Below are 27,648 nucleotides of genomic sequence, written 5' to 3' on the forward strand. Positions count from 1 at the left end.
GACTCTGAAAAGGCCATAATATTTTAATATTGGATTTTTTTTCACTCTCCCCTTGCTTGAAAGTGCTTGACTATAGTTTATAGACATTTTGAAGAAAACTCACCTTTAGCAGTGAATAAGCCTAGAAAATTTCAATCTAATAAGTAAGCATTATTCTGAGTGACCAAAAGCAGATGCCTACAATGGAAACGTTTAGGGAACCTTAACTGTAAGTGATAGCCACTTAAAACACATTTTACACACACACACACACACAACATGTATATATGCAATCTCCCCTTATGCTGTAGTAAGAGGAAAGCAACCTCGTCCAGAACACCGTGAATGTACTGCTTGCACAACTTCAATTGTGGCACAAGCAATAATTTGTTCTTGTGATATTCTACCTACTAAAGGTACTTATGTGGCCCCTCTCACTGAGCACCTCATATTCTTAATGTATTTATCCTCACGAGACCTTGTGGGGCAGGGCTTGTACCTTCATTTTACAGGCTAAATGATTTGCCCAGGGTCACACAGGATGTTTGTGGCGGAGCAGGATTGACTCTGGGTCTCCTATAGCCCATCCCATCCCAGGCCTCTAACCATTAGACCATGCTTCCTATATGTTTGACAGTGCTGTAAGCTGTGGTGACATGACTTCATGTTTATCTTACGTTGAAAGATCTCAAACCCTGTCCCCAAGCAGTTAAACGTTTCCATAAGAGTGTGACGATTAAGCATCCCCCTGTATTGATCACTGGCTGCTCTCTGCAATGAAAATATTAACACTAAATAATGTTTTGTACATTAAAAAGGCTAAGTTTTCTGAGTCTGAGCAAGTGCACTGTAACTGCTGATGCTGACAGCCGTGTTAGCCCAAAGGGCAGCCTGCTAGCAGCCATATAAAGACAGAGAAAAAGGATGAATCTCGAGAAAGCTATATGCATTGCAAAAGAAGGTGATTCAACTGCATGTCACAAAAACATGCACACACTCCCATAGGTAAATGGCCCTATATGTAATTGAACACTGTGCACTTTTGACCACTCAGTGAAAACAGAATGTCCTTAACCTTCCGACCTTGCTTTAAAAAGAACTGAGAAACATTTTTTGATCTAGAAAAAAATAACATAGCATCTAATATCTACAAGCTACTGATCTATCTTCTAAAATTAGAGACCTCTAACCTAGTGACTAATTTAGTCCTCAGTGAGCCAGTTGCCAAGTAATATCAATAAAGCCTATTGGCTAAGATGCAAGAAGGAGGCTGTCACTGATTTGTCCGGACTGCCTATTACCCACTAATCCATGCACAGAATGACAAACAATTATGAAAATAAAATAAAAAGTGTGGCTCAGTCTATGAAAAATAAATACCTAAAGCTTAATGCTCCTGTGAAAACATAGCACTTGCAACCTGTTGACCCAGCCAGGAAAGTGTTTAAAAATTCACATCTCTTCTATGTAATATCCCCTTTCCCCAAGGCTGAAATTCCAAACTAGGGTAACCCTGGGGGACGTGCCTTCTAACTAGGGCAAGTCAACCTTTCCCGTTGAAATATTATGTGGCATCTGTCATGTTATTTGACATGCCTGGAGTCATTTAAAGAAATTGACGTCTATACCTTTGTGTTCCTTTCCTTATTACCAAAAATCCACTGTCCTCCTTAATCGTTACCATTTTTAGTTATAAAATTAGGACTCTTCATCTGCAAAAACTATTCCCTATGTGTAAAACCACACAAACTTTGCACATAATTGGAATCCAAGAGAATTCTCAGAAGCAGTAGATAGCAGCGTGTATATTAACTAGACTAAATCTTGCATGATTGCCTGTCGGTGCTATGAATATCTTTCTCAGTTTATAGTGTCTTAGACACTGCAGAGGGTAGTGAAAAGAGTAGTCCATGAAAAACAGCTTCATAAAGGAGTCTATGTTTTAAGGTAGAAAACTGTAATTTTAAATCATCTGGAAACTGAATCAGTGCATACTGCTGGAGATAAGCTGTCATTATAAAGATACTACCAGGATTTGGAATGTAGGGAAACTCGAGGTATGGAGTTGTCCTTTTAAAATTAATTCGATCTATTGAAAGACGAGATAAGCAGTTTCGCTTGCTAATGTGTCTCCTTCGTTAATACCACAGAATTCAAACAAATATAGGGCTTTCCAAATTTCAGTTTACTTTTCTGGAAAACAAAAATATTCATATTTTTATTCAAAATAAAAATATTCACAAAGTAAAATCATTAGATACTTTATCATAAACAGAAATTTTGCCATAGACTTGCACTTCTCACTTTCCTTCCCTCAAATGTAGTCTGCTTATTGCTTGTGTTTGACACATGCAACATTAAAAAGTAGTGATGTAATGTCAGTTGGACTACATGACTCTTTTTTGGAATCCCTCCACCGCCTCCCCCTTGCCTACTATATAAAGTTCAAACTTCTTGCCCTCACCTTCAAAGTTCTGCCCAGCTCTGCTGCACCTGTATGTGCTGGATCCAATTTTCATCTTGTTCCCCTTTGTCCCACAAATGATGCCAGCCTCACTGCCCCCTCCATCACACACTCCCATCTTCATGCCTTCTTCTATGAGGTCCCTTATGTGTGGAATGGCTTCCCAAGCCAGTGGTCCAGGCCCACACCTCATCTTCATTCAAATTACTCCCAAGACTCACTTCTTCTGTGAGGCAAAAATATTATCCCACATCAGTCAAATGCCCTCACATTCTATTGTATTTAATACAGCATTGTATTATATAACTGGGCAAGGAAGAATGAGGATGATGAGGAGTTAACGTTTTAGATTAACCTGTGCCTCTGGTCCCCCAACTTGTCTTATCTTTTCTGTGTCAGTCTTTTAGACTGTATGCTCCTTGGGTAGGAGCTATTTTAGTGACTTTCCCAGGCTACATTTTAAAACTTGATACAGTAAGCAAGAGGGAGTCAGTGGAGGGATTCCAAAGTAAAGTGACATGGTCGAACTCATTTTATATCATTACTCCTTAAGGTTGCAAGTGAAAAACATAAGCTCTAGGGATTAGGACTTGCAACCTATAAGTAATAATCTCAATATCCATTACTATCCCCCTGAAATCCAATACCGAACTACAGTACAAGGCAAAGAAGGTTAACCTTGAGTATCTCAGAGCCTAGCACAATAGTGCTCTGATCTTGCTTGGGGTCTCTAGCATACATATAATTAAGTTCCGATGAAGTGAGCCGTAGTTCACGAAAGCTTATGCTCAAATAAATTTGTTAGTCTCTAAGGTGCCACAAGTACTCCTTTTCTTTTTATATAATTAATAATAATTTCAACCATCCTGGTTTTTTCAACAACAGCTAGAAAAGCAATGTCTTCTATAACTTTTTGCCCCCTTTCTTTGCTTTTGGATAACAGACGTTTGGCAGAACAGAGATGAGCAATGGAATTTCCCCCAGGAGTATGACCCAGAATTGATCAAAGAGGAGAAGCGGAAAGAAGTGGAGGAGGAGATCAGAGTGCAGGTGTGCTTACAATAATAACAAGACATTTATAAGAATGGTTCTTGCTGGCATGGCTTTCCCTGTGGCTGTAAGAACTGGCCCTGACATCTAGACCTTGGATCCAATTTGGAGCTGCCCTGTCCATTCTTTTCCTTAAATGTTTCGCTGAATATTTGTCCTCAGAGTGATTTTGGTTGCATGGCTCCAGCATGGAAAAACGAAGAAAAAAATTTAACCTTGTGTCTGTCTGAATAGGTTGATGAGCTGATGCGACAGGAACTGAAGAATCTGAAACTGGCAGTGGACAGAGAGAAGGACAAAAAACGGAAAAAGGGGACAAAGGGGAAAAAAGGTGGAAAGAAGGTGAGTGCAGCAAGGGAGGGGAAGCCAGCATGCATCACAATTCGCTGCCCCTAAATACCAAGGAAGATCTCCTACCCCCATTAAAGTCGATAGTGAAACTCCCTCTGTGAGTGTTTGGTGAATCTTAGGTCACAAGAGGTCAAAACCACCTCACATGTAAGCTGATTTCTTAGGCAGTTTTGTTTTGTTTTGTGTTCTTTGTAGTTTTTTTTTAGATTTCAGTGCTGACCAACCCTTACACTTTCTATTTTATTTTACGTTTTAGGACCAGGCAAACCATTCTCAGGGAACAACCCCACAATATTGATCTGATTTTCAAGAGTACTCTGAAACCACAGCTCCACCTGAAGCCAACGGAAATGGAGGGTGCTCTGAACTTTTGAAAATCAGACCATATATTCTGAGCCTGCTTGATCCAGATTAATATGATGGTCTTGTAATTAAGGCATGGGACTGGGAGCTAGTAGATTTTCCATGGACTGAGTATCCTCCATTCAGAAAGCAGGTCCCTTTAAGTTGTCTCCAAATGGACACCCAAAAACGAAGACAACCAAAATCACTAGTCACTTTTGGAAATCTTGGTCTAATCAGTCAAGTATCTGAAGTGACTGACACACAAATGTGTGCATTTCAGTAAATATTATTTAAATGTATTCTGCTAACCATTGGAGAATTTAAACCAAATTTATTTAGGAAAAGGAAGTATGTTAGCGGCATAAATTACTTTAGTGTATTTGACCCATTAAAATGCAGCAAATATAGCAGTACTGGAGTCCTAAAAAACGAATGGTTGGAATGCAGGGCAGTGGGAGGCCCCAGGAGGGAGCGGGGGAGCTAGGAGGAAGGCAGTAGAGGAGCTAGGAGAGGTCCAGGTCCAGTGAAGCAGGAGATTGATTCCCTGCAGTTGTCCTGCCCCCCACCTCTCCTAGCTGTGCCTGACTCCTGCTCCCCGTGGTGGGTTCTGCTGTCTGAGTAGCCCTGATACTCGGCTCCCAACATCTCCCACCTCACCTCTATGCTCCTCTGCCCGCTCCTGGCTGTAGTGTCCCCAGCTCCTTCTGCTGACCCACTGTCCAGCACCCCCTGTTTGGGCCTGCCAATGGCACTTGATGGCCTGACATGCTGCAGCTGAGAAGGGAATGCCTGGCCCAGATCCAAGGGAAGTGCCAGAACACCATTCCAGCTCCTAAAAAAGTACCAGAACAGCATTCTGAAATGTTCTAGTACAACTTGAGTGCTGACATATAGTGTTTACATGTAGTTCACAGCATTACAGCATGCAGAGAACTTCACAATTACATGTTCCTTTGAATTGCATGCGCACTTTTATTTTACCCAAGAATTTAAATTCCAGATAACATTTGTACAACAGGCATTCAGCATTTACAGATGGAATCAGCACTTCAATTTAAAATGCTAAAGGCAAATAACAAACCCTAATCTTGTGCTGAAGTTTCACTCTTGGAATTGTTTGGGCATGCCAATACCTTTATCGGCAGCACTTCTACTTAGATCCCAGCCCTTTTAGAAATTTAGAATGCTCTTTGCACCTGACAAAAAAAATTACAAGGGCAATTTAATAAAGCTAGGTTGAGGCATCTTTGAAAATTGATATATGAATACTATATGGACCCAATTTAAAAAATGCCGGGGTAACTTTGGAGAGAAGGAAGGCAATGCACAAAAATGCACGTGCAGTTAAAGTAACTCAGCACACAAAATGGATAGTTGCATGGATACACGGCAATTAAGACACCTCAGTTCTCATTTGTGTACACAATATCCCACAGTTCATACACACTGAGTCACTGTAGTGAAGCATATGGACCTTACACTGGATTTTTGAGAATTTGGATTTCTGAAATTGGCATAATGTAGACTAGGAGCAGTTAGGAAGCAGATTGCCAACTTGCTGATGAAGAGTACTTAATTATTCAGTAGTAACCCTTCTTTTTGATCAAGAGCCAGTGTTGGCAGACCCATCCAGTCCTTTTCCTAGAGGAGCCAGGGCCTCTGAAGCAGGTGATACAAACTAGGGAATGTTTGTAGATTTCATGGTGCCAGTGAAGACTAAGTGATGCCAGACATAAAACAAATTTTTCAATGGGGGTTAACCTGCCTTGCAAACAGCATTCCCAAGACAACTCCTATAGAAACAGACCCTAGTTTCTATGTCCAGTTACCAGTGGGAAGTTGGCAGGGAGTATAATAACTGTCAAGCTGAATACTGAAAAGCAGAGTTCATGTTCTTTTGTTGGGGCACGCTCCATTTTTGTGAGGCCATATTTCTTGAGAATTCTTACTGCAGCTTTTAGAAAGATTTTTTTCTATTTGCTTTACAACTACCATTCACTGCAAGCCCACCAATCTTAGCGCTATTCCTCTTTGGCACTAGGGAATAGACACACTAGGAATTGATGTGCAGGTCGAAAGCCCCATTGCAGTCTCTGTAGTGGCATATTAGAATAAGTAGTCAGAGGTTAAAAAAAATGCAAAGAATTAGAAAAAGAAAAGCTCTCAATCCATCAGGAAAAACTCCTGCCATAGATCATTCCCAGAATTCCCTTTTCTGAGGCAGCTCAGCTTTACATGTGCTGAGATGTGTAAGCACCATTGAGATTGAACTCTTGGGAAGGCCACTGTAAGGAAATGGACTGTTTCTCACTGTCAAACTGTTTAGCTGCATATATTTTTTTTCCCATTCCAGCAAAGGTGCCCTTAAATATGACCTTGGATTTTAAAAGTTTGATTCTTTCAGACATCCCATTAAAATCCAGAAGGAAGCTGTCAGCCCTCTTAGTTCACACAGTTTACCTCTAAGCAGAGCCTTGCCATTGATTTCAAGACTTTTAAATACCATTTAGCATTCTAAAAGAAAAATGAGCAAAAATCACTTACATTCCCCCAGAAGATAACAGGCTATTTTATCCCTTCTGTGGAGTTACACCAGGGTTTCATTTGGCCCAATAGTTCTAGAAGGAACCTAAATATTCACCCGCTGCCTCACAGACAAAGAGCAGGTGGATTAGATTTTGGAATATTAGCCATTAGGCTGTGAGGAAAATACATCAATCAGCTGGGCCTGATGGGTAAGAAGCCAAATCACCTCTTATTCTGGGCCAGACCCAGATACCCTTCTCAGGCTAAACAGCGCCTTACTGCATAAGCAGTCCCATGAAAGTATTTTATTACTGTTAAATATTTATACTAAAGTAATACCCAAAAGCTCTCATCAGGATTGCGGGCCCCATTGTGCGGAGTGCTGTACAAACACTGAAGAGAGATCATTCCTGAGCCCCTGAAGGGCTTACAATCTAGACACACCAACAGGTGGAGGATAGAGATGAGAATGCAACATTCAAGCAAATTAATCTTTTGAACAATTGATCCAGCTTGATAGTCAAACGGATTGAGGGTTGGGTTTCTTTAATTGGCTGTAGAGGTGGGGAGGTGGAAAAAAGGCACAGTTGCACCTTGTCATCTGTGCAGCCATGGTGAGCAGACTAGGTTTGTAAGCAGCAGGGCAGAGGTGAGTTTTAAGGATGGATTTAAAGGAAGATACTGGCTGTTTTAACTTTATCAGGGAATTTGCCCCATGCATATGGGGCAGCATGGGAGAAGCCATGGAGATGTTTGAGAGAAAAGCTGACTGGTGGATGGTGCAGGCTGGGAACGCTGGTAGAGCAAAGGCAAGAGTCAACATTATTAGGATTCTAATAGCCCCATCCTACGTAGCTGCCCTAGTAATCTGAAGACCTTAACAAGGGGTAAAATTTTCAGAAGTACAGAAGTGACTTATTGAAAACCCATACTAAATAGACTTGAGGTGTGCCAGTCAAGCCCAGAAAAGAGGAAGTTGTGGTAATAATGAGGGCTTTGGCTGCATGGGCAGAAAAGAAAAGCAGGATTTTAGAGATATTGTGTAAGAAAAAGTGGCAAGGTTTAGAAATTGGGACTACCGTGGAAGAAGGTGCTATTCAGTGCAAGTAAGGGTATCAGAATCTGGCCCTCTATACCAACATAGCACACTTGCTGCATACACAAGTCCTGGCTTTGCCTTCTCCCCTTGGTTTTCTTATTTCATGGGCATTTATGCCTCACAAGTCATGTTCTCTAGGCACTGTTAGTCAATTCTTACCAATACTGTAAACATTTGTCACAAATTCATTGAACAAAGATCAGGAAAAATGAGCAAGAAACTACTGTAAACTTTGAGGAAAGAAAATGGCTCAGATTGTGTGTGTATGTGTTACTTGTATCATATTTCTAATATAAAAGGGTTTCATAATTGATCTCTGACATAACACATTGGGTGGCAACATACCACAGTAGCATTAGCCGGAGAGACTGGAGATACATCTAAGGGCTTGTCTACATTGCCTTGCAGTTCGGACTATAGGGGTGTGAACAGCAGTGCACACCAAAGTGCTGCACTGTAACTGCCCAGTGTGGTCATCGTGGGCATGAACTAAAAAGTTCATAGTTCCCGTTAATGTAATCCTCCTTCAGACAGGACTACCTTGTATAAACTAGGAACCTTTCAGTTCGCACCGGCAGCATCTACACAAGGGAATTACAGCACTTTGGTGCACAACCCCGTAGTCTGAACTGCGGGGCAGTGTAGACATAGCCTTAGGATACTCAGTGCTTAGGTACAGAGCTGTGAAGATATTTCCCTGCACTACTTACGAAAATGTGCAGTAGCACAAGGCCATTGCTGTATCATTTGCAATCTGTAAAGGAGATACATTAGCTGCTGTAATTACTTTCAGAATCTGCTTCTATCATTTTTAAAAAGTTGCCTTCTTCTCTAATGTCGCCTGTGAGTTAGCATAATATGACATGGTACAAATATGCTAGTGAGCATGCTGCCATGCTGCCCTCCATGAGAAGAAAAGGCTTCTTCACCTGCCATCTAGGGATCAATTGCAGTCCATAAAACACTTGCAAATGGTTCAGAGAGAGCTGGTTACATGGTGATGCTCCCCTCTCTTCCAGGCCCTGAACTGCACTTAAAAGAGAGCTAAAAAAAATGCAGGAAGTACTTTCTCCATGCTACTTGTCCACATAAGCAATTGATGTACCTTCCACAGGTACGTTGTACAATTGCAAATGAAGGGGAAGTGGCCAATGCAACTTTGACTTGGAGGGAAAGTGTCTCTATTAAGATCTCCTCCATCTTGTGCTCTAGAATCCTGCTGCAGACTGATTCTGTGTATGCTTACAGCAACACCTGAACTGTTCATAACCCGGTTAGTGATCACACATTAAAGAGACAAGACCCTGAGCGCACCCCACTTAGGAATGGAGATGAGGCACCATTAGATCAGCCAGAACTAAATGCAGTTTTATTATACAGTAAAGGATATGCAAGAAAGTGGAAAATAACCATGAATAAATGGGACACCTACAAAGTGGTTAGGGGATGGAATAGATGGACACATTTAAAGGTAAAATCAAATAGGTTTTCATAACTGATTAGCCTGTTTGCATTTACTATACAGTAAAAGCAGCTGTCAATAAGATATATTTTGTAGGAAAGCCACAGTCTAAAATTCACATTTTCTCTTATCAGATTTTCTCTTGCCAGATTTCCCAGAAACAGTGATGTTAATTAGGAAAACACATTTTTTCCAAAAAACAAATATTTTTTTTAAGCTTTTGAGTTAGTTTACTGGTGAAAATGCCCTGAAAAAGTTACTAGTTGGCCAATAAATTCAGCATATGTTCAGTGTCTTTATAAAGAAAAAAAATCATCTTGTCTTCCCAATAAGTGCCCATGATGTTATAATTTCTTCCAATTTCCTAAAAAATACAAAGAAACAATGCTAGAGAAGCACTGGCAATAACCCACTATAGCCAGTATCTCCACAATCTCCCAGTTGCTACTACAGTGTGATACATACTTTTCTGACGCCGTCACTAAAGATGTTTGCATAACGTTCCTTGTCCTATAAAACAATACACACTGCTAGGACTATTTACATAAATAAGTCTGTGGTATAGTTCTGCATATTTGGATATGTTTGTATTATTCTAATGCAGGTCCATTACAAATATTAGCTTTCTCCAGTTGTCTCTTAACTATATAGCTCTGGGTACATCTAGATTATTTACATTGTATTATGAACAATAACAGATGATATGAGCAGCAGATTGTCTAAAGTATGATCCGGTCTTTGGAAAGTTATAACAGATTCATTTCTAGTCATTGTTGATTTATTTCGGGAACAACAACATTTTCCAGATAGCTAGATAGGATTATTTTTTAAACTGGAGTGCTGCATAAGGGTTTGTGAATAATTCAATAAAATAATAAATAAATGCATGAGTAGGAGGTTATATAGTCTCTTCTTCCCAAGGGTTGAGGAAACTAATCGTTTAAGCTCATGCCTGACTTTAAATGTGTGGAGTAGTCTCATTGACCTCAACATGACTAATCACATTGATGCTTCAGTGCTTTGCTGGACTGGGCCTACTACAGCAAGCTCTAACTTCACTGTGTGTTACACACATGGATTAACCAAGTGCTGTCCTTAGTTAATTGTTATGTTGATAAGTATATTTGTGTCTAGTGACTTCTAATGACTATGGAGAGTGCTAGCATATATGATTCCCATACTTGTGTTTATTTGTTTTCCATGGGGTTTTGCAATTTGTGAGGAAGCCATTTGCACAATATGTAGTCTTCTCATAATGCTTCAGTTACTGTGGAGAAAATCCCAAGAGAAGACCTGCTCTAGTTATCCTGACCTCATGCTACTTCTTCCCTGAGGCATTACAAAGAGGAGGCAGGAAGGAGTTTACTGGTTAGGGCACTAGTCTGGGACTCAGGAGACTTGGATTCAATTCCTGGCTCAACCACAGCCATCCTATGGGACCTTAGGCAAGTCACTTAGCCCTGGTCTACACTACGAGTTTAGGTTGAATTTAGCAGCATCAGATTGATTTAACCCTGCACCCATCCATACAACAAAGCCATTTTTGTCGACTTAATGGGCTCTTAAAATTGATTTCTGTACTCCTCCCTGATGAGGGGATTAGTGCAGAAATAGACATCACAGGGTCAAATTTGGGTTAGTGTGGACGCAAATCAACGGTATTGGCCTCTGGGAGCCATCCCACAGTGCTCCATTGTGACCGCTCTGGACAGGACTCTAAACTCAGATGCACTGGCCAGATACACAGGAAAAGCCCCGCAAACTTTTGAATTTCATTTCCTGTTTGGCCACCATGGCGTGACCACGCAGAGCTCATCAGCAGAGATGACCATGGAATCGTAAAAGAGCTCCAGCATGGACCGAATGGGAGGTACTGGATTTGATCGCTATATGGGGAGATGAATCCATGCTATCAGAACTCCATTCCAAAAGACAAAATGCCAAAATATTTGAAAAAATCTCCAAGGGCATGAAGGACAGAGGCTATCACAGGGACCCGCAGCAGTGCCGCGTGAAACTTAAGGAGCTCAGGCACACCTACCAAAAAACCCAAGAGGCAAACACCCGCTCGGGGTCAGAGCCCCAGACATGCCCCTTCTATGATGAGCTGCATGCAATTCTAGGGGGTGCCCCTACAACTACCCCACAACTGTACGTGGACTCCTGCAAGGGAGTCTCACGCAACAGGGATGAGGATTTGGGGGACGAGGAAAATGATGAGGAGGGGGAGGTTGAAGAGAGCGCACACCAGGCAAGTGGAGAAACCATTCTCCCCAACAGCCAGGAACTGTTTATCACCCTGGAGCCAACACCCTTCCAACCTGGGCTCCCGGACCTTGAAGGCAGAGAAGGCACCTCTGGTGAGTGTACTTTTGTAAATATAATACACCGCTTAAAAGCAAGTATGTTTAATTATTAATTTGCCCGGAAGACTTGGGATGCATTCGCGGCCAGTACAGCTACTGGAAAAGTCTGTTAATGTGTTGGGGATGGGGTGGAAATCCTCCAGGGACATCTCAATGAAGCTGTCCTGGAGTTACTCCCAAAGCCTTTACAAAAGGTTTCTGGGGAAGGCAGCCTTATTGCGTCCTCCATGGTAGGACACTTTACCACGTCAGGCCAGTAGCACGTAGTCTGGAATCATTGCATAAGAAAGCATGGCAGCGTATGGTCACGGTGTTTGCTGGCATTCAAGCAACATCCATTCTTTATCTCTCTGTGTTATCCTCAGGAGAGTGATATCATTCACGGTCACCTGGTTGAAATAGGGGAATTTTATTAAGGGGACATCAGAGGTGGCCATTCCTGCTGGGCTGTTTGCCTGTGGCTGAAAAGAAATCATCCCTGCTGTTAGCCACGTGGTGGGGGGAGGGGTGAAGCGATCATCCCAGAGAATTGGGTGGGGGGGGGTTGTTGGGTTTGTGCTGCACGTTAACCCGAAAACATCAGCCCCTCTTTTTAAATGGCCAATGTGTCTTTTTCAATTTTAATCTCCCTTTTTTTCCTCCCACAGCTACAAATGTTTCAACGCTGCAACTAGCATCTCCGTCCCAGAGGCTAGCGCAGATAAGAAGGCGAAAAAAACACACTCGCAATGAAATGTTCTCTGAGCTCATGCAGTCCACCCAGATTGAAAGAGCCCAGCAGAATGCGTGGAGGCAGACAATGGCAGAGTCCAGGAAAGCACAAAATGAATGAGAGGACAGGACGGACACACGAGAGGATAGATGGCTGGAGCAACAGGAGAGGTGGCGGGATCAAGAGGAATGGTGGTGGCAGTGTGATGAAAGGAGGCAGGATGCAATGCTGAGGCTACTGGAGGATCAAACTGATATGCTCCAGCGTGTGCTTGAGGTGCAGGAAAGGCAGCAGGAGCACAGACGGCCACTGCAGCCCCTGTGTAACCTCCCCAAGTCCCATAGCCTCCTCACCCAGACACCCAAGAATGCAGGGGCGGGGGGAGCCTCTGGGCACCCAACCACTTCACCCCAGAGGACTGCCCAAGGAACAGAAGGCTGGCATTCAATAAGTTTTGAAGTGCAGTGTGGCCTTGCCCTTCCCTCCTCCTCTCCTCCCCCACCCCACCCGGTGCTTTGCTCCTCCCCTACCCCTCCCAGGCTACCTTGGCAGTTATCCCCGCATTTGTGTGACGGATTAATAAAGAATGCATGAATTTGAAACAACAATGACTTTATTGCCTCAGCAAGCAGTGATCAAAGCGGGGAAGGGAGGGCAGCTGGCTTACAGGGAAGTTGAGTGAACCAAGGGGGCGGGTTTTCATCAAGGAGAAACAAACAGAACTGTCACACCGTAGCCTGGTCAGCCATGAAACTGGTTTTCAAAGCTTCTCTGATAAGCAGCGCACCCTGCTGTGCTCTTCTAACCACCCTGGTGTCTGGCTGTGCGTAATCAGCGGCCAGGTGATTTGCCTCAGCTTCCCACCCCCACCATAAATGTCTCCCCCTTACTCTCACAGATATTGTGGAGCACACAGCAAGCAGTAATAACAATGGGAATATTGGTTTCGTTGAGGTCTAACTGAGTCAGTAAACTGCGCCAGCATGCCTTTAAACGTCCAAATGCACATTCTACCACCATTCTGCACTTGCTCAGCCTGTAGTTGAACAGCTCCTGACTACTGTCCAGGCTGCCTGTGTACGGCTTCATGAGCCATGGCATTAAGGGGTAGACTGGGTCCCCAAGGATAACTATAGGCATTTCAACATCCCCAGTGGTTATTTTCTGGTCTGGAAAGTAAGTCCCTTCCTGCAGCTTTTGAAACAGACCAGAGTTCCTGAAGATGTGAGCGTCATGTACCTTTCCCGGCCATCCCACGTTGATGTTGGTGAAACGTCCCTTGTGATCCACCAGTGCTTGCAGCATTATTGAAAAGTACTCCTTTCAGTTTATGTACTCTCTGCCTTGGTGCTCCAGTGCCAAGATAGGGATATGCGTTCCGTCTATTGCCCCACCACAGTTAGGGAATCCCATTGCAGCAAAGCCATCTAGTATGACCTACACATTTCCGAGAGTCACTACCCATGATAGCAGCAGCTCAGTGATTGCATTGGCTACTTGGATCACAGCAGCCCCCACAGTAGATTTGCCCACTCCAAATTGATTCCCGATTGACGGGGTAGCTGTCTGGCATTGCAAGCTTCCAGAGGGCTATCGCCTCTCACTTTTGAACTGTGAGGGCTGCTGTCATCTTGGTATTCTTGCGCTTCAGGGCAGGGGAAAGCAAGTCACAAAGTTCCATGAAAGTGCCCTTACGCATACGAAAGTTTTGCAGCCACTGGGAATCATCCCAGACGTATGCAGTCCCACCAGTCTGTGCTTGTTTCCCGGGCCCAGAATCAGCGTTCCACTGCATGAGCCTGCCCCATTGCCACCAGGATGGCCAAATTGCCGGGGCCTGTGCTTTGAGAGAAGTCTGTGTCCATGTCCTCATCACTCTTGTCACCGCGCTGCCACCGCCTCCTCGCCTGCTTTTGCAGGTTCTGGTTCTGCATATACCGCATGATAATGCGCGAGGTGTTTACAATGCTCATAACTGCTGCGGTGATCTGAGCAGGCTCCATGCTTGCCGTGGTATGGCATCTGCAGGAGGGCAGAGTTGCAGGGGAAGCGGTGGTTGGATGACCAGTTTTGCAGACCTACTGCACCGTCTGCTGCCAGGGCACAACAGCTGAGCGGGCTGCATGCTTGCTGTGGTGTGGTGAGACAAGAGCAGCCCAGCAGAGTTACAGCAGAAGCGGCCCTGTGAGACCACCAGGCGAGCAGGAGAGCAGAGTGCCAGCAGAAGCGGTGGATGACAACAGTCATATAGAGGACCTGCGAGGCGCATTCATAGCATCAGGAGAGCAAGAGAGCAGAGTGACAGTGGAAGTGGTGGATGATGACGACGGATATCAGTCCTACTGCACTATCTGCTGAAAGCAGTATGGCGCCCACACGGAAAAAAGGCGCGAAATGATTGTCTGCCATTGCTTTCACGGAAGGAGGGGTGACTGACTACATGTACCCAAAACCACCCGTGACAATATTTTTGCCCCATCAGGCATTGGGAGTTTAACCCAGAATTCCAATGGGCGGCGGAGACTGCAGGAACTGTGGGATAGCTACCCACAGTGCAATGCTCCAAAAGTCGACGCTAGCCTGGGTACTGTGGATGCACTCCACCGACTTAATGCGCTTAGTGCATTAGTGTGGGGACACACACAATCGACTGTAGAAAATAGCTTTCTAAAAAATCAACTTCTATAAATTCGACCTAATTTCGTAGTGTAGACATACCCTTGGTCTCCTTTGTGCTTCAGGTTCTCATCTGTAAATGGAAATAGTACTTCCCTATCTCACAGAGTGCTGCAAGGATACAATCTATTCCTCAGATACTATATTGGTGAGGACCACATAAAAGTACATAGATAGTGGAAAATACAAATACTGACATATTTAGGTTTATTAAAGTTGGATCGGCAAGTTTTGGCCTTCGTATCAGTTCCAATAGCATTCAGCTCTACATCCCAACTACTTATGTCATTAATTACTGTCTACATTTATGGTCCTTAGAAAAAGAAAAAAGGGAAGAAAAGTGGGAAGAAAAAGAAGGAGAAAGATTTGACTCCCGACAGGTAAAGAATGCACCTGTTCATCCTGAGAGTTACATTGTGACAAAATTATGTATCCTTTATATTTGCCACACTGCCAAACCCTTTTTGTTTTGTTTAATTACAAAAGGACAGTGTCAGAACTGGTAGGTTTACATTTCAACCTACCAGTGCCAACAGCCTCACACTCATGAGGAACCCTACAATAAACAGAACCATTTGGATAACAGCTATAAATATCCACAGACGTCTAGAAATAAAACAAACCCGTCATGAATTTGCAAAATGTTCATTTTAGTCTCTTTGAAATATTTCAAAGTAAAATTTGTTCTGTGTTGTCTGTAAATGCTACATGACCTCTTGACTGATAGGTTTGTAGTGCTACCCATTACAAAACAAATGCTGCTTTGATGGTGTACATTGTACAATAATGACCTGTGCTGTGTATGTTTCCCTTTAATTATGCTGTTTTCAGTAGTTTGTACAAGCCAAGGCCCTGATCCTGTAAAGACGTACACATGTACTTCAACACCCAGACTTCATTGATACCATTAGGACTACTCACAGTGCATACACATAGCATGCATGTAAGTCTTCGCAGGCTCTTGGGCCCAGTTCTTTAACGAAGACCCTTTTACTTTTATTCCCCCAGCCCCTCACCAGCAGGTGCAGGAACACCTGGCAGTCTCAGATGTCTACAGATTTTCCATCCAATTTAAAGTCCCTGAGAAGAGAGGCTGTAGCCAGCCCTAGTGAAATACCGCAATAAAGCAGCCTTTGTTTCTCATGTAAAAAGTACATGTCATAGATCAGTCTTATTTCTCGTCTGACCAACATAAATTCTTGAGGGCACCTTACAATTTGTTAAATATTTCTGTTCTGAGGGCAGAGTTTATTTTACTTGAGGGGTTTGAGCAAATTCCATGTTTTGACACCTGCATTTTCAACATTCACATGATACATCTACTGAGAATCTGCCCATTTTTCACCTGTACATATAATACAAAACCTATGCTGAGTTAGCACAGCTAGCACCAATTTATCTAGTAGCAGCGTGGAACAGGGACAGATTGCGCTCCTAGGCAGCAGGGCCTAAGAGCACTGTAGAGACAAGTATGCTCAGCACCTGGTGGAAAGAAGTGCCTTGCATTATGATCCAGTCCTATTCACTTGTATAGGATTTAGCACAACTGGGCCCTTTGGGCACTACCGCAATACAATCGATCAAGAATGGTGTCTTATTTTGGCTTCAAATGTTCAATCTCTTAAGCCAAATAAGTAAGTGTTGAAGACATATTTCATGGAAGTGTATGGAAGATGACCTCTCATATCATATAGCAGCTCCAGGGTCTATCAATTAAATGCATATGCACGTTTACAATTATTATACTTATTTACACATATATAAACATACACTTATACAGCTGTAATGCTGATGCCTCTGGGTGGGTCAGCAGCATCAAGGATTGAATTTGGGACTCTAGATCTTAATGCATGAGGCTCTGCTGCCTGATCTAAAACACCCAGCTCTCTTAGCCAAGGCTGTAGCAAGCACAATCCACGTCTACTTGACCTACCCACCTCTATGGGGGGGACAGGGTGCCACACCTATTAGGCCTGGCTTACTCAGAAAATATGTAATTATTATAATACTATGCTATTAGTGACTTATTTTAATACTATATGATATGCTTTTTAGTAGCTAGCTTGCTATGGTAGTTTATTTGGCCTTTAAGTTTCACACATTGGTCTCACCTGCTGTTCAGAAGAAGGGGTAAAATTCCAGAAATAGCTAAAAAGGGTTCATGTCTATCTTTGTGTGTTGTTACGTGGTAGAGAAACACAGGGGCTTCAACTGATAGAAGGGACTGAGCGTAACACACTTCCACATGGAGGAGACTCAGTTCATGCATCATTAAATTTGCACATTTAAAATAATAATGCAGGAGTTATGGCTCTTACAGCAGTGCTATTTGTCCACATTATGCCTGCTGAACATTTTGTGATATACACCTAACATAAAAATCATCACGTTATACATTCAACTATGAAAACAAGAACCAGAGTGGCAGCGTTAATGTTGTAGGCACATTAAATTTTGCATTTCCTTATTACTGCTTATGTATTAATTATGCACTGTGTGGACATCAAAAATTTAGAATGAAATGTCTATTTGAAAACACACGAGACATGAGATTATTGGCCAACTTATACCTATTATTAAATATTTGTATTTTTTTAGTAGTACTGAAATGCCTCAGTTAGGATTGGTGACCAAAATTATTAGAGGCATGGAAAGACTTCCTTATGAGACACTGAACAGATTGGAACTGTTTAGCTTGAAGACGAGATGAATAAGAGATGATGTTAAAGGTATACAAAATAATGAAAGATCTTGAGAAGGTCAAGTTAGGCATTATTATTTACCCTCAAAATATAAGACAATGACCTTCAATTAAAATGGAAGGCAATATACTTATAGTGTGCAAAGAATTATTTCTCGAAGCAATTTTAATTAATCTGTAGATCTCACTGTCAAAAAATATCATTGATGCCGAGAGTTTAGCAGGATACCAAAGGGGGAAAAAAGGATTGGACAGTTACATAGATAATGAGAAATCCACATTTACATTAGATAGATAAAAAAATTCAAGAGTATAAATCCTCATTTCTTAGGGCAAAAAACACCCACAAATTGACAGGAGATAGGAAGACACTTCCTCAATGAACATGTTATTCCATAATTGTCCACTGCATGATTTTTCCCCACCTTCCTCTACAACATTTGGCTCTGGCCCCCATCAGGGAGGATACTGAACTAGGTGGACCATTGGTTGATCCAGTATAATAAATGATGTAATGTTCTTAAAGGAGTGGAAGTTGGTCTATTGAAAACAGAATAAATTCTAGGAAGATTAATGAATTACTAATTGCAGAAGCATAACATTATGTGCTGTTATTCGGATTTTAAAATAATTTCTCAGTAATTGGTATTAATGAATGAGTACAACAGTAGTCAGTGATCTTCATCACCTGGAAATAGGTAGTCATAACTGCTATAAGAAATCATGTGGTATATAAGGAAATAAAAGTGTAGGACTATTACTTAAAGGGGAAGCAGAACAAATAACAGATGACACATAAAAGTCAATAATGATTAAATATTCACAGCAACAAATTATATATTGGTCAGTAAAAAGTTATATATTATAAAGCTAAGGATGTGTAAATGTTCCATTTAGTTTTGTTACTGACGGATTGGACTGTTTTTGCAGATCTCTAGAATTTTCTGAAATTATGTATCTTGTCTGTAGGACCATTGATTCTCTGTACAAGGAACTAGTAGAAGAAGGATTACTAATAAAGCCCAAGACAGTGAAACTCTCTGATTATATTGGTAATGTATACATTTTTAAATGTCTTACATATCAGAGCTAATGTATATCTTGAATATTATGAGAACACTTCATCCATAGTGCACTCCAGTTTGGCTGCTTATAAAAGATGGATGAAATAGATTGAATGAAACAGTTGACCAAAAATGCAAGTCAGAATAAATTCAACCCTCTTTTTAAGATTTGAAATATGGGTTTGTTTTCTGCATTTTTAAACATGTTTGCATGCCACTACTTTGTCATTCCTGAATTTGCCAGGTGCCAGAAAGAGAAGTACCAAAATATTGTAAGAAGCTGTTCTCATGTTATTTACAGTCCAGATATAACCAAGATTTCAGGAAAACCTTTTCCTAGGAGTTTTCCAGTTCAAAGATATTTGGATTTGGAACATCCAAGTGTTTGTATGTTTTATCTGATGAAACATGCAAACCTTCCAAGGTTCACTAATCACTATGACCAGTCAAGTCAAGGATGAAATGAAGTACAGTTGCAATTTCAATAAAATTCTGGGACAAAATTTTTAAACCTGAGTGTGTAAAGTTAGGCACCCAAATCAACAGAAGCCTGATTTTCAGAGGTGCTCAGTATCTACAATTTGTACTGTTGAAGTGCCTATCTATGGAGCTAGGCAATACAATGGAACCTGAAGGCATAGCAGCATGGTGTTTTATATTGTGTCCAAAATATTTTCCAGAAAATAAAATAGTAGCCAATATTATACAGCCTCACATACACAAATAGAAAAACCCAAGATAAAGCACCATAGAAAGATCTGAGTGCAATGGGGCTAGTGTTCAGAGAAGAAATGCAATCTCACAGTGGCTTGATACACTCTCTGAGATTGTTTTGGGACATTCACTAAAACTGAACAAGCTGCAATATATCAGGGGAAAAACCCACTAATTTGAAGGACCACAATTAAAGAGCTTGTCAGTACCTAGCACGTACAGTGCATCTGGCCATTAATATGGTATATATCTAAGCAGGAAAAATGGGAGTCTTTCATATCGGCTGTAAGTGCCATGTTTTTATAAACTGTTAAAAGCAGCACTTATTGCCAACAGAGTGCTTGCCCACTCTAGAGAATGAGCTGGTATTGGTATTCTATTCATTGCATACTCGTTAAAGAGCATAGAGTGCTGAGAGTAGTAATGGAAGCTTTTCATTATTTTTGCACTCGCCCAACCACTACCAGCTGTCCTTCCCAAGGTCGTTTATGGCTGACAGACATTTCCATCACAGATACTTTGAAAGACCATCTTGGGCAATAGGCTAGCTAGTGGCTGGTAACATTGTAGAATTTTGTAAAAATCAAAACATCCTCTCACAATTTTAATAAAATACTCAGCACCAAATCCTCAAGTGCACCAACTGGAGAGGTGGGGGGGGGGGCAATGATGGCTTGGAGCCATCTTTGTAATCCCTTGATCCTGAAGCTTTCAGGGGTCAGTTTGACTCCTGTCATAGCTTAGGGTGGCCTCAGGGCTGCTCTAAGTTACATAAAAGCAGCACTGACCTCCTAGGAGCCATTACACTGGGTGGGGGATCACTGTAACACAGAGTGCTCATACCCAGCACATCCCCACATAGCCCCTACTCTGGGTAGGCAGGGGGGAGGCATACAGCTGTCAAAGCCAGCCCTGCCCCAGCAGAAGATTCTCTCACGTTCAGGGAATTCTCAGCTTTCCATTTACGGCAGCTTTAAGTCCCACTTGCACTGTCAGAGTGAGGCAAACGGTACTTAGCATTTCCCAGGAGCGAGGCCTAAAATCTTTGGCTTTATATCAAGTCAAAAGCAACATTTAAAGTTGCAAGGTTAGAGTTATGGCCCATAGAGAAATAAATGAGTGCCCCTCAGCCCTGAGTCCTGAAATCCTAGAAAGGTCGCTCTCTCACTCACCGTTCTTGGGGAGAAGACAAAGGGCAGAACTGTGCAAGAAGCCACACAATGAGTAAAGGTTCTGAAACGTCCGTCCCTATGACAAACCGACATTGCTGAACTAATTTTCTTGGTGACCTTATCTAAATTAGTCAGAGAATATCCATCATGATTTATGGCCAGTTGCAATTAAACCCTTTGATGCCTTCTAATTAAATCTCTGAAGATTAATTTCTAGCCAGTTCTTTTGATTTCTCCTTAAATAAAAGATAAAACCTGAAATGAATTTTACCCTCAAAGGGGGAGGGGAGGCTATGCCAGTGCTTGTCCATCTCCTTGCCCAAAGTATGACTATGCTATATCTCTCAAATCTCTCTCATTTTATACCTAATTTTACATCTATCCCAGACAAGCTGGATGTTCTTTCTTCCTATTTGGAAGTTATCATCATCAAAATACAAAATAGTATTAGGTACAGAACATGTTATTTATGCTAAAGAAATTAATCCTTCTTGAATGTATTTTTCCTGCACTATTAGTGTATGTCTACACTGGAGCTAGAGGTGACATTTCCAGCTCACAGCGTAGTCTTAGCTTCATGGGTACAATCTTGTCTGAAACCCTAGGAATATACTTGGTGTGGCTAGCCCAGCCCATCGCTACACTGCTATTTTGCGTGAGCTAACATGCATCTACTCAAGCTGGAAATTACCTCTACAGATCCAGTGTAGACGTAGCCTTAATTTTCTTGCTTGTGTCCCATCCTTCCGGATCTTTGTCCCATTATGTCCTATATGTGATTACAGCTCTCTAACAAGATGAGGCAGGATTCTAGCTTTAGACTGCTTCAGTCTGCAGCAGTGCATTTCACTCTACTTTTAAATAAAAAAGGTGAAGTGCGATGCAAAAAAAACAAACAGTGAACTGAACACAGACTGCAGTGCAGAGTGTCCCCACTAACTAAGATGTGGTGGGAATTATGGGGGCAGGCAGCATTCAGAAAAAAAATTAAGTAACCTTTTAAACAATATATTTTTCCCCCTTTGAAATCCCTTAGATACATCTTGGTTCATTGGTGATTCCAAAAATATGACATCTTAACTCCCCAAATTCTCTGCTATTGATGTGATTTATGGTGTCAGTAATGATTCTTTTGTGAACCACAAAGTTTCTTTAAAAGGTTATTTAAGACTTATTTCTCTGCTGAATGCCTTCCACAACCTGCTTAGTAGGGAGAGTCAGCACAGGAATGTATGCTTAACTTCATTTTCCTTCTAGGCCTGTATTCCATGGCAACATTCCCCTACTTGAGTCCCTTACCCCTGACAGAACTGGGTTTGCTCAGAGCATGCAAAATTTGTATTCCATGGTAGTTTTTCATTATTTGAATTATGCATTTTATAACAATACAGTGTCACATTTATTAAGCCCATGCTTCCTCCCTGCAGGCGAGTACAGCTATCTGGGGACTACGCTTCGTCTGGTAGATATAGAGCCAATGCCCTCTCTCACAGATGTCAGACAGCTAATAGCACTGTATGGAATATTGCCATTAGGTAAGAGCACAGCAAAAATTACTAAAGGGCAGAATATGATGGTTTGCTTCCTGCCAGTAACATACATTTTTACTAGCTTTGACAGTGCTTGATTGATTGTAGTCTAAAGCATTTTGCAGTATAATTGTTTTTCAATTAAGCATTCTCAGTGAAGGCCATATCATTTTAATAGTGTATAAAAGAGCATGCACATGCTATTGTCAGGTATTGCATTTCTTTGCCATCTCTGTTTGCATTTTAACAGTTTGTGAATGGCAGCATATAAAGAAAATCACATGGGAAAGATAATAGCTAAAACAAGCTCCAGTGGTTAAAATCAATCAAGTTAAGGGAAGGGCTAAGGCTGCAATTTACCTTTTACAAGCTGGCTAATGTTACTTGGAACCAAACAAGGTGAACAGTTAAGGAATTAGCCTGAGTAGATTTCAGATAGCTGAAAGAGAGCACTTTTAAATGTCCTTGTAGTTTTAAATGCCAGCCACTATTAATATGAAACAAGGCTTAGTTGGGTTTTTTAAACATACTGTCTGCCCCAATATTTTTCTCAAGACTGACAGGATGACTGTAGGCCAGCCATGAGGAATCCAGGCACTTACTACATAAAGGGGCTTTGCTTCTGCTATTTATAGTTTTATTTCATAATGTTTTTACTTTTGGGAGACCTCTGTCAGAGGATAGGCAAGTCCTCGGCCAGCCAACTCAGTCCTATGTAGCCTCATTCTCTGCCACTCAGTCCACTTGTTCCACCTCAGGCCAGAATGTCCCTGGCTCTTGTTTTGGTGTTAGGATGGAGGGGAGCAGGGAGCCTTCTCTTCTCCTTCCCCTCCCTTTTGTATGCCTTTAACAAAGACCAGGGACAAAGGCAATCCTTGTGCTCGGGCTGCTCTCTCTGTACACACTGGAACACACCATGTGCATTCCATGGTGCCAGCCTCCTCTGCACGGGCTCACAGTGCACCATGGGGAGCAGGCTGCACCATACAGAAGACTCTTCCCATCCTACAACTATGGGAATTTGGAAAAGAGGGAGCGAGAGCTTTCCCTCAAAGGGCTTCTCCTTCAGGAGCAAGTTAGGTTGTATTAGTTGACTCCTCAAGGCTGAGTTCTAACATTACGTTAAATGGAACTTTGCAGTCAGCGTAGACAGGGACCTTCGCTTTAAGACCATGTCAGCTGGTCATTGGCTATCTCTACTAGAACCATAGGTTTAACCAGCTGATACAAAGATAAACATGACATCCCTGTCTACACTGCAAGGTCATGCTTTAAACTAATTTTCTAGGGTAATCAAGCCCAAAGACTGTTCCTGCCAAGGTAAGAGCGGCCCATAAACCTCCTCCCATTAATTGGAGAGAAAATGAGAGAGAGGAAAAATACCCTCAACCAGTAAAACAAATATAGGCTGTATTTGTAAATGTGTGTTAAAAATATATTGCCTGAAGCCAAAAAGTCTCAGGAATAATTTCACCTTTGGGTGGTATTTTATGGATGACATTTTACTTAACTGGCCTCAGAACTAGTTAATCATTGTATGAAAGTGAGAGCGAGAGAGAGAGAGAGTAAGTAAAAGCTTTCCCAAAAATATTCACCTGATTGAGAAAATGTCAGCCCAAAGGAATCTGAGAAAATTATAAGCAGCTGAAAGGAGACTTTCTAATGGAAGTTACATTTCTCTCGAGGGGTTTCTACTGTTCCATTATAATCAATGTATAATAGTAGTAAATTGGTATTAAATGACCAAAAATATTCATATAACCTGAGAGGTTGGTAACTTCACTGCATGGTTCATGGTATTGGAATAAAGGCTTACGATGACATTCATCTTAATACTTTGTTCATTGTAATTTATTTGGCTACTTTAAGTCATTAACACATTGATGGATGGGTTTGTTTTTACTTTTAATAGCATGGTTAGCTAAACAATATCCTCTCCTTCTGTGGTGGCTGCAGGAGTCGGAGATTCTCTTGCTCTCAGTACCTGGAATAGAACTTTTCCAGAACTGGCAAAGCTCCCGCAAAGGGCTCTCACCTTCTGGACTTTTTCCCCCTACCAATTAGCAGGCAGACAGAAAGTTTGCAAACCCTCAGCACGTGATGAGAGGCATAACTGTTCAAGTTACTTTGGAGTGGTAATCACTACATCAAGATAAGGGCATGTTTTTATGTGGCAAGTAAAAGGCACTGATTTTATTGGACCATCAAGGGAGAGGCAATTTATATGTTTGCTGTTAAGTTTACTGTCTACTTTCCAAATTCTATTATGAGGGATGCTGACCATACTATATTAACAAATATTTATGTGGCTTTGTCCGTGACAGCACAGATACTGGGTCCTGCCTCTCACTGACAGGCATGATGACAACTACCATTCAGCATTTCTCAGCTCTCTACATCTCCTTTCTCCAGTCCATCCCTCACTAAGAGCAATGAGCAATGCAGAGGAAGATAACCTCTGTGCCATTGCATCTTGCACCACTTGGCTGTCAACGAGAAATCTTACCTGCACCTCTTTCAGCAGCACGTTCTCATTGGAGCATTAAGCACTTTTCCCTTCTCTCACTGAGGAACTCTCCAATCAGTCAGTGGAGCAAAGCAGTGGCTGAAACAACGTCCAGAAATGCAGCAGAAAACAGCTCAGCTTGCTTAGAAGTGAGAGAGGTTCACCTCAAGGAGAGATTCTCCTCAAAGAAGTGTCTGGGGTGGCTACCAGCCTTTGACACTGGAAGCTGTGAAGGAGTCAGAGGTGCTTGGCCCTTCCTTTTCATGACCTCAGGCTCCCTCTTTTCAGTCTCTCATTCTCCCTCTCTAGGGTGGCTTTCCATAGGATGCCACTATACAGAACCCAATCTGTGCAGTCACAGCCAGAGCCACAAAACATTGCCCCTTATCTGCGAAATTGCTTTCTGTGGCTCTGTTAAGACAGTGCAGGCACCCTCCCCATTGGGCTTTCCAAGCCCAGGTTTCGACAAGACTCACTGATCCGACTATCAAAGTAGAACAGGCAACCTCATTTCTTTCAGATCCGAAGCATTTAAACTGGAGAAGCAAAGGAGAGAGCTGTAGAGAGCAGTGAAATCTTGGATGGTGATTGGTCATCATCCTCCCTGTCAGAGCAAGTGAAGAGGAGGAACCCAGCAGCTGCACTGTCTCAACTAAAAAAGTAGAGAACAAAAAGCAGATTAGCCACTAAATGGGTATATACTATGCCTCTCCTCATAAATGAAGTAGCAGAGTTCTATATAGGGCTTAATCTTTCCTTGTTGGAGGATGACTTGACAACACTCACAGCAACCCCACCCCTGGGTGCTGTCATCACCCAGCTCAGTCAGATAAATTCCATTCCTACAATCAAGGGATCAGACTCTCTCCCACACGTACTAAAAGCAGAAATATTATAAAGAGAAAATTTTCCAAAAAAAGGGTGGTGAGGGAAGAAAGGGGCAAAAGAAAGACTGATGATGACATCTGGTTTTAAATTACAGAAGAATGCTGATCAGGAAAATATTCCAATTAGTTTGTTTTCTTATGGAAGTTGGAAAGTGTCATTTTTGGCGCAGATAAGGGATTCTGCTATTTTAACATATGACAGGAATTTCCTCCCCCTTCCAATTATGAAGTGGGGAACAGCTCTGAGGCAGAATGTTTGTCTCCTCTTTTAAATTAGACCACAGGTATACCTACAACTATACATCTGCCTGACAGCCAACAGGCAGTCAATTAACAGTTAGGTGTAATTGAAGGCAGATGTGTACTGTGCATGGTGTCAGGCTTGTCTTCTGCATGTAACTGTGTGTCTCCTTTTCATTTCAATGCTCCTTAGCCTGTTACAGCCCATATCCAATATTAAGCAAAGTGAAACGGTCACCCTGGACCGGGGAAGAATTTTGCTAAAAGTCACAATTAAAATAAGTTCAGTACTATTGGTTTTCCTACCACGAAGAAAGGCTAACGTATTCTACAGCTGTAAAGTGAATTCTACAGCACTTGCTCTATGTTAGTGAGATGAAGAGTTCACATTATGAAATATTTATCAGGAAGAAAAACTGAAGAATCATTCACCGTTACATTTATGGCAGACTTAAATAGTGCCTTATTACTTTTTATAGGTTCTCAAGCAGTACATGAGAAGGCTCCTTTGGTGAAGGCCTTGTTGCTAGCTGGGCCCACAGGGGTAGGAAAGAAAATGCTGGTGCATGCCATCTGCACAGAAACAGGAGCCAATCTCTTCAACTTGTCTGCCTCTAACATTGCTAGGAAATACCCAGGCAAGAGTGGTCTGCAAATGATGCTCCACATGGTGTTCAAGGTACTGTACTTTTTGACAGTTGATTCTCACTAGTCTGTTGTGTGTTTTTTTATTTCTTCTCTTAAAACTCCTGTGGAATCATATCCTACTTTCTTTTAAATAAGTTCCACTTTTCAGATACTGGGCTCAATCCAGGGGTAATTGGGTGAAATTAGTTGGCTTGCATTTTATATTAGGTCCAACTAGAAGATCTAGTGGTCCCTTCTGGCCTTAAAATCCATGAATCTGTAAGACATAAGAGTGTATGGTGCCCTTGAAATGTCCACATTTCATTCCCCTTCCCCTTGTGGATGATAAATCACCTTATGCCCATTTTCTCAACTTCAAAGAGAAGATCTTCAACAAGCCAGTTGCTCTGCATTTAAAATAAAGCCAAGAACCAGAGTTAGAGTACACCAAAAAGAAAGCACAGCTGTCCAAGGTCAAAACAAGTCTCATGGCTTTCAAATTTCCTTAAAACAATGTTCTGACAACCAATATGTTCACCACTGTGGAGGATTTAATGTCCCAAGAGAAATCACTTGATACAAGAAGGTTTTTCCATGTCACCACTTGAATGATCTTTGAGTTACCTTGAGTATGAAAAGCATTATATAAAACAAAATTCTGTTCTGTGTTTCTGTTTACTTCAATCAGGAATATTTCTTTGAGATGCAATGTGTAGTCAAATAATGCTCGCTATTGTTGGAGGTATATTTCTTGTACAGGAGTCACTACAAATTGCTCTCTGCTACACAGCTCTCTGGTTAGCTGCAGTCATCATTTTGAAAAAGAAATTCTAGCTTAGAATTACAGGAACAAAAATATAAGATAATATATGGTGGGCTTGGAAATTAAACCTTCTGTATTAATTATGAATGTATCCAGACCCCTTACTTAAGGACATAGTCAGGGCCCAATTTGTTCTTTATTCCATGATCTTCACATTTCCGATGAGAAAGGGTGCAGACCTACAGCCCCAGGAGGAATCCTTTAAAATTGAGAAGAAAAAAAAAAACAAGATCTCCCTTTCCCAGTGCCAGAATCCCCAGGAGAGATTATGGATTCAGAATGGCTTTCTCCAGAAAGGAAAAGATCACAGAATCATAGATTAGCACTGGAAGAGACCTCAGGAGGTCATCTAGTC

The 27,648-nt window shown here is 41.8% G+C and overlaps 1 protein-coding gene across 1 annotated transcript in view; it reads left to right on the forward strand.

The window, feature by feature from the left end:
* DRC11 (dynein regulatory complex subunit 11) overlaps window positions 1-27,648 on the forward strand; it is a 147,483-nt gene that overhangs the window by 95,096 nt on the left and 24,739 nt on the right. The window contains exons 10-15 of the mRNA XM_077829482.1: window positions 3,387-3,493; window positions 3,728-3,835; window positions 15,349-15,410; window positions 18,701-18,783; window positions 22,109-22,216; window positions 26,323-26,522. Coding sequence (XP_077685608.1) covers window positions 3,387-3,493; window positions 3,728-3,835; window positions 15,349-15,410; window positions 18,701-18,783; window positions 22,109-22,216; window positions 26,323-26,522 — 668 coding nt within the window. The remainder of the gene's footprint in view (window positions 1-3,386; window positions 3,494-3,727; window positions 3,836-15,348; window positions 15,411-18,700; window positions 18,784-22,108; window positions 22,217-26,322; window positions 26,523-27,648) is intronic.

This window comes from Eretmochelys imbricata, chromosome 11 (genome assembly GCF_965152235.1).
Source record: "Eretmochelys imbricata isolate rEreImb1 chromosome 11, rEreImb1.hap1, whole genome shotgun sequence".
Taxonomy (NCBI): domain Eukaryota; kingdom Metazoa; phylum Chordata; order Testudines; family Cheloniidae; genus Eretmochelys; species Eretmochelys imbricata.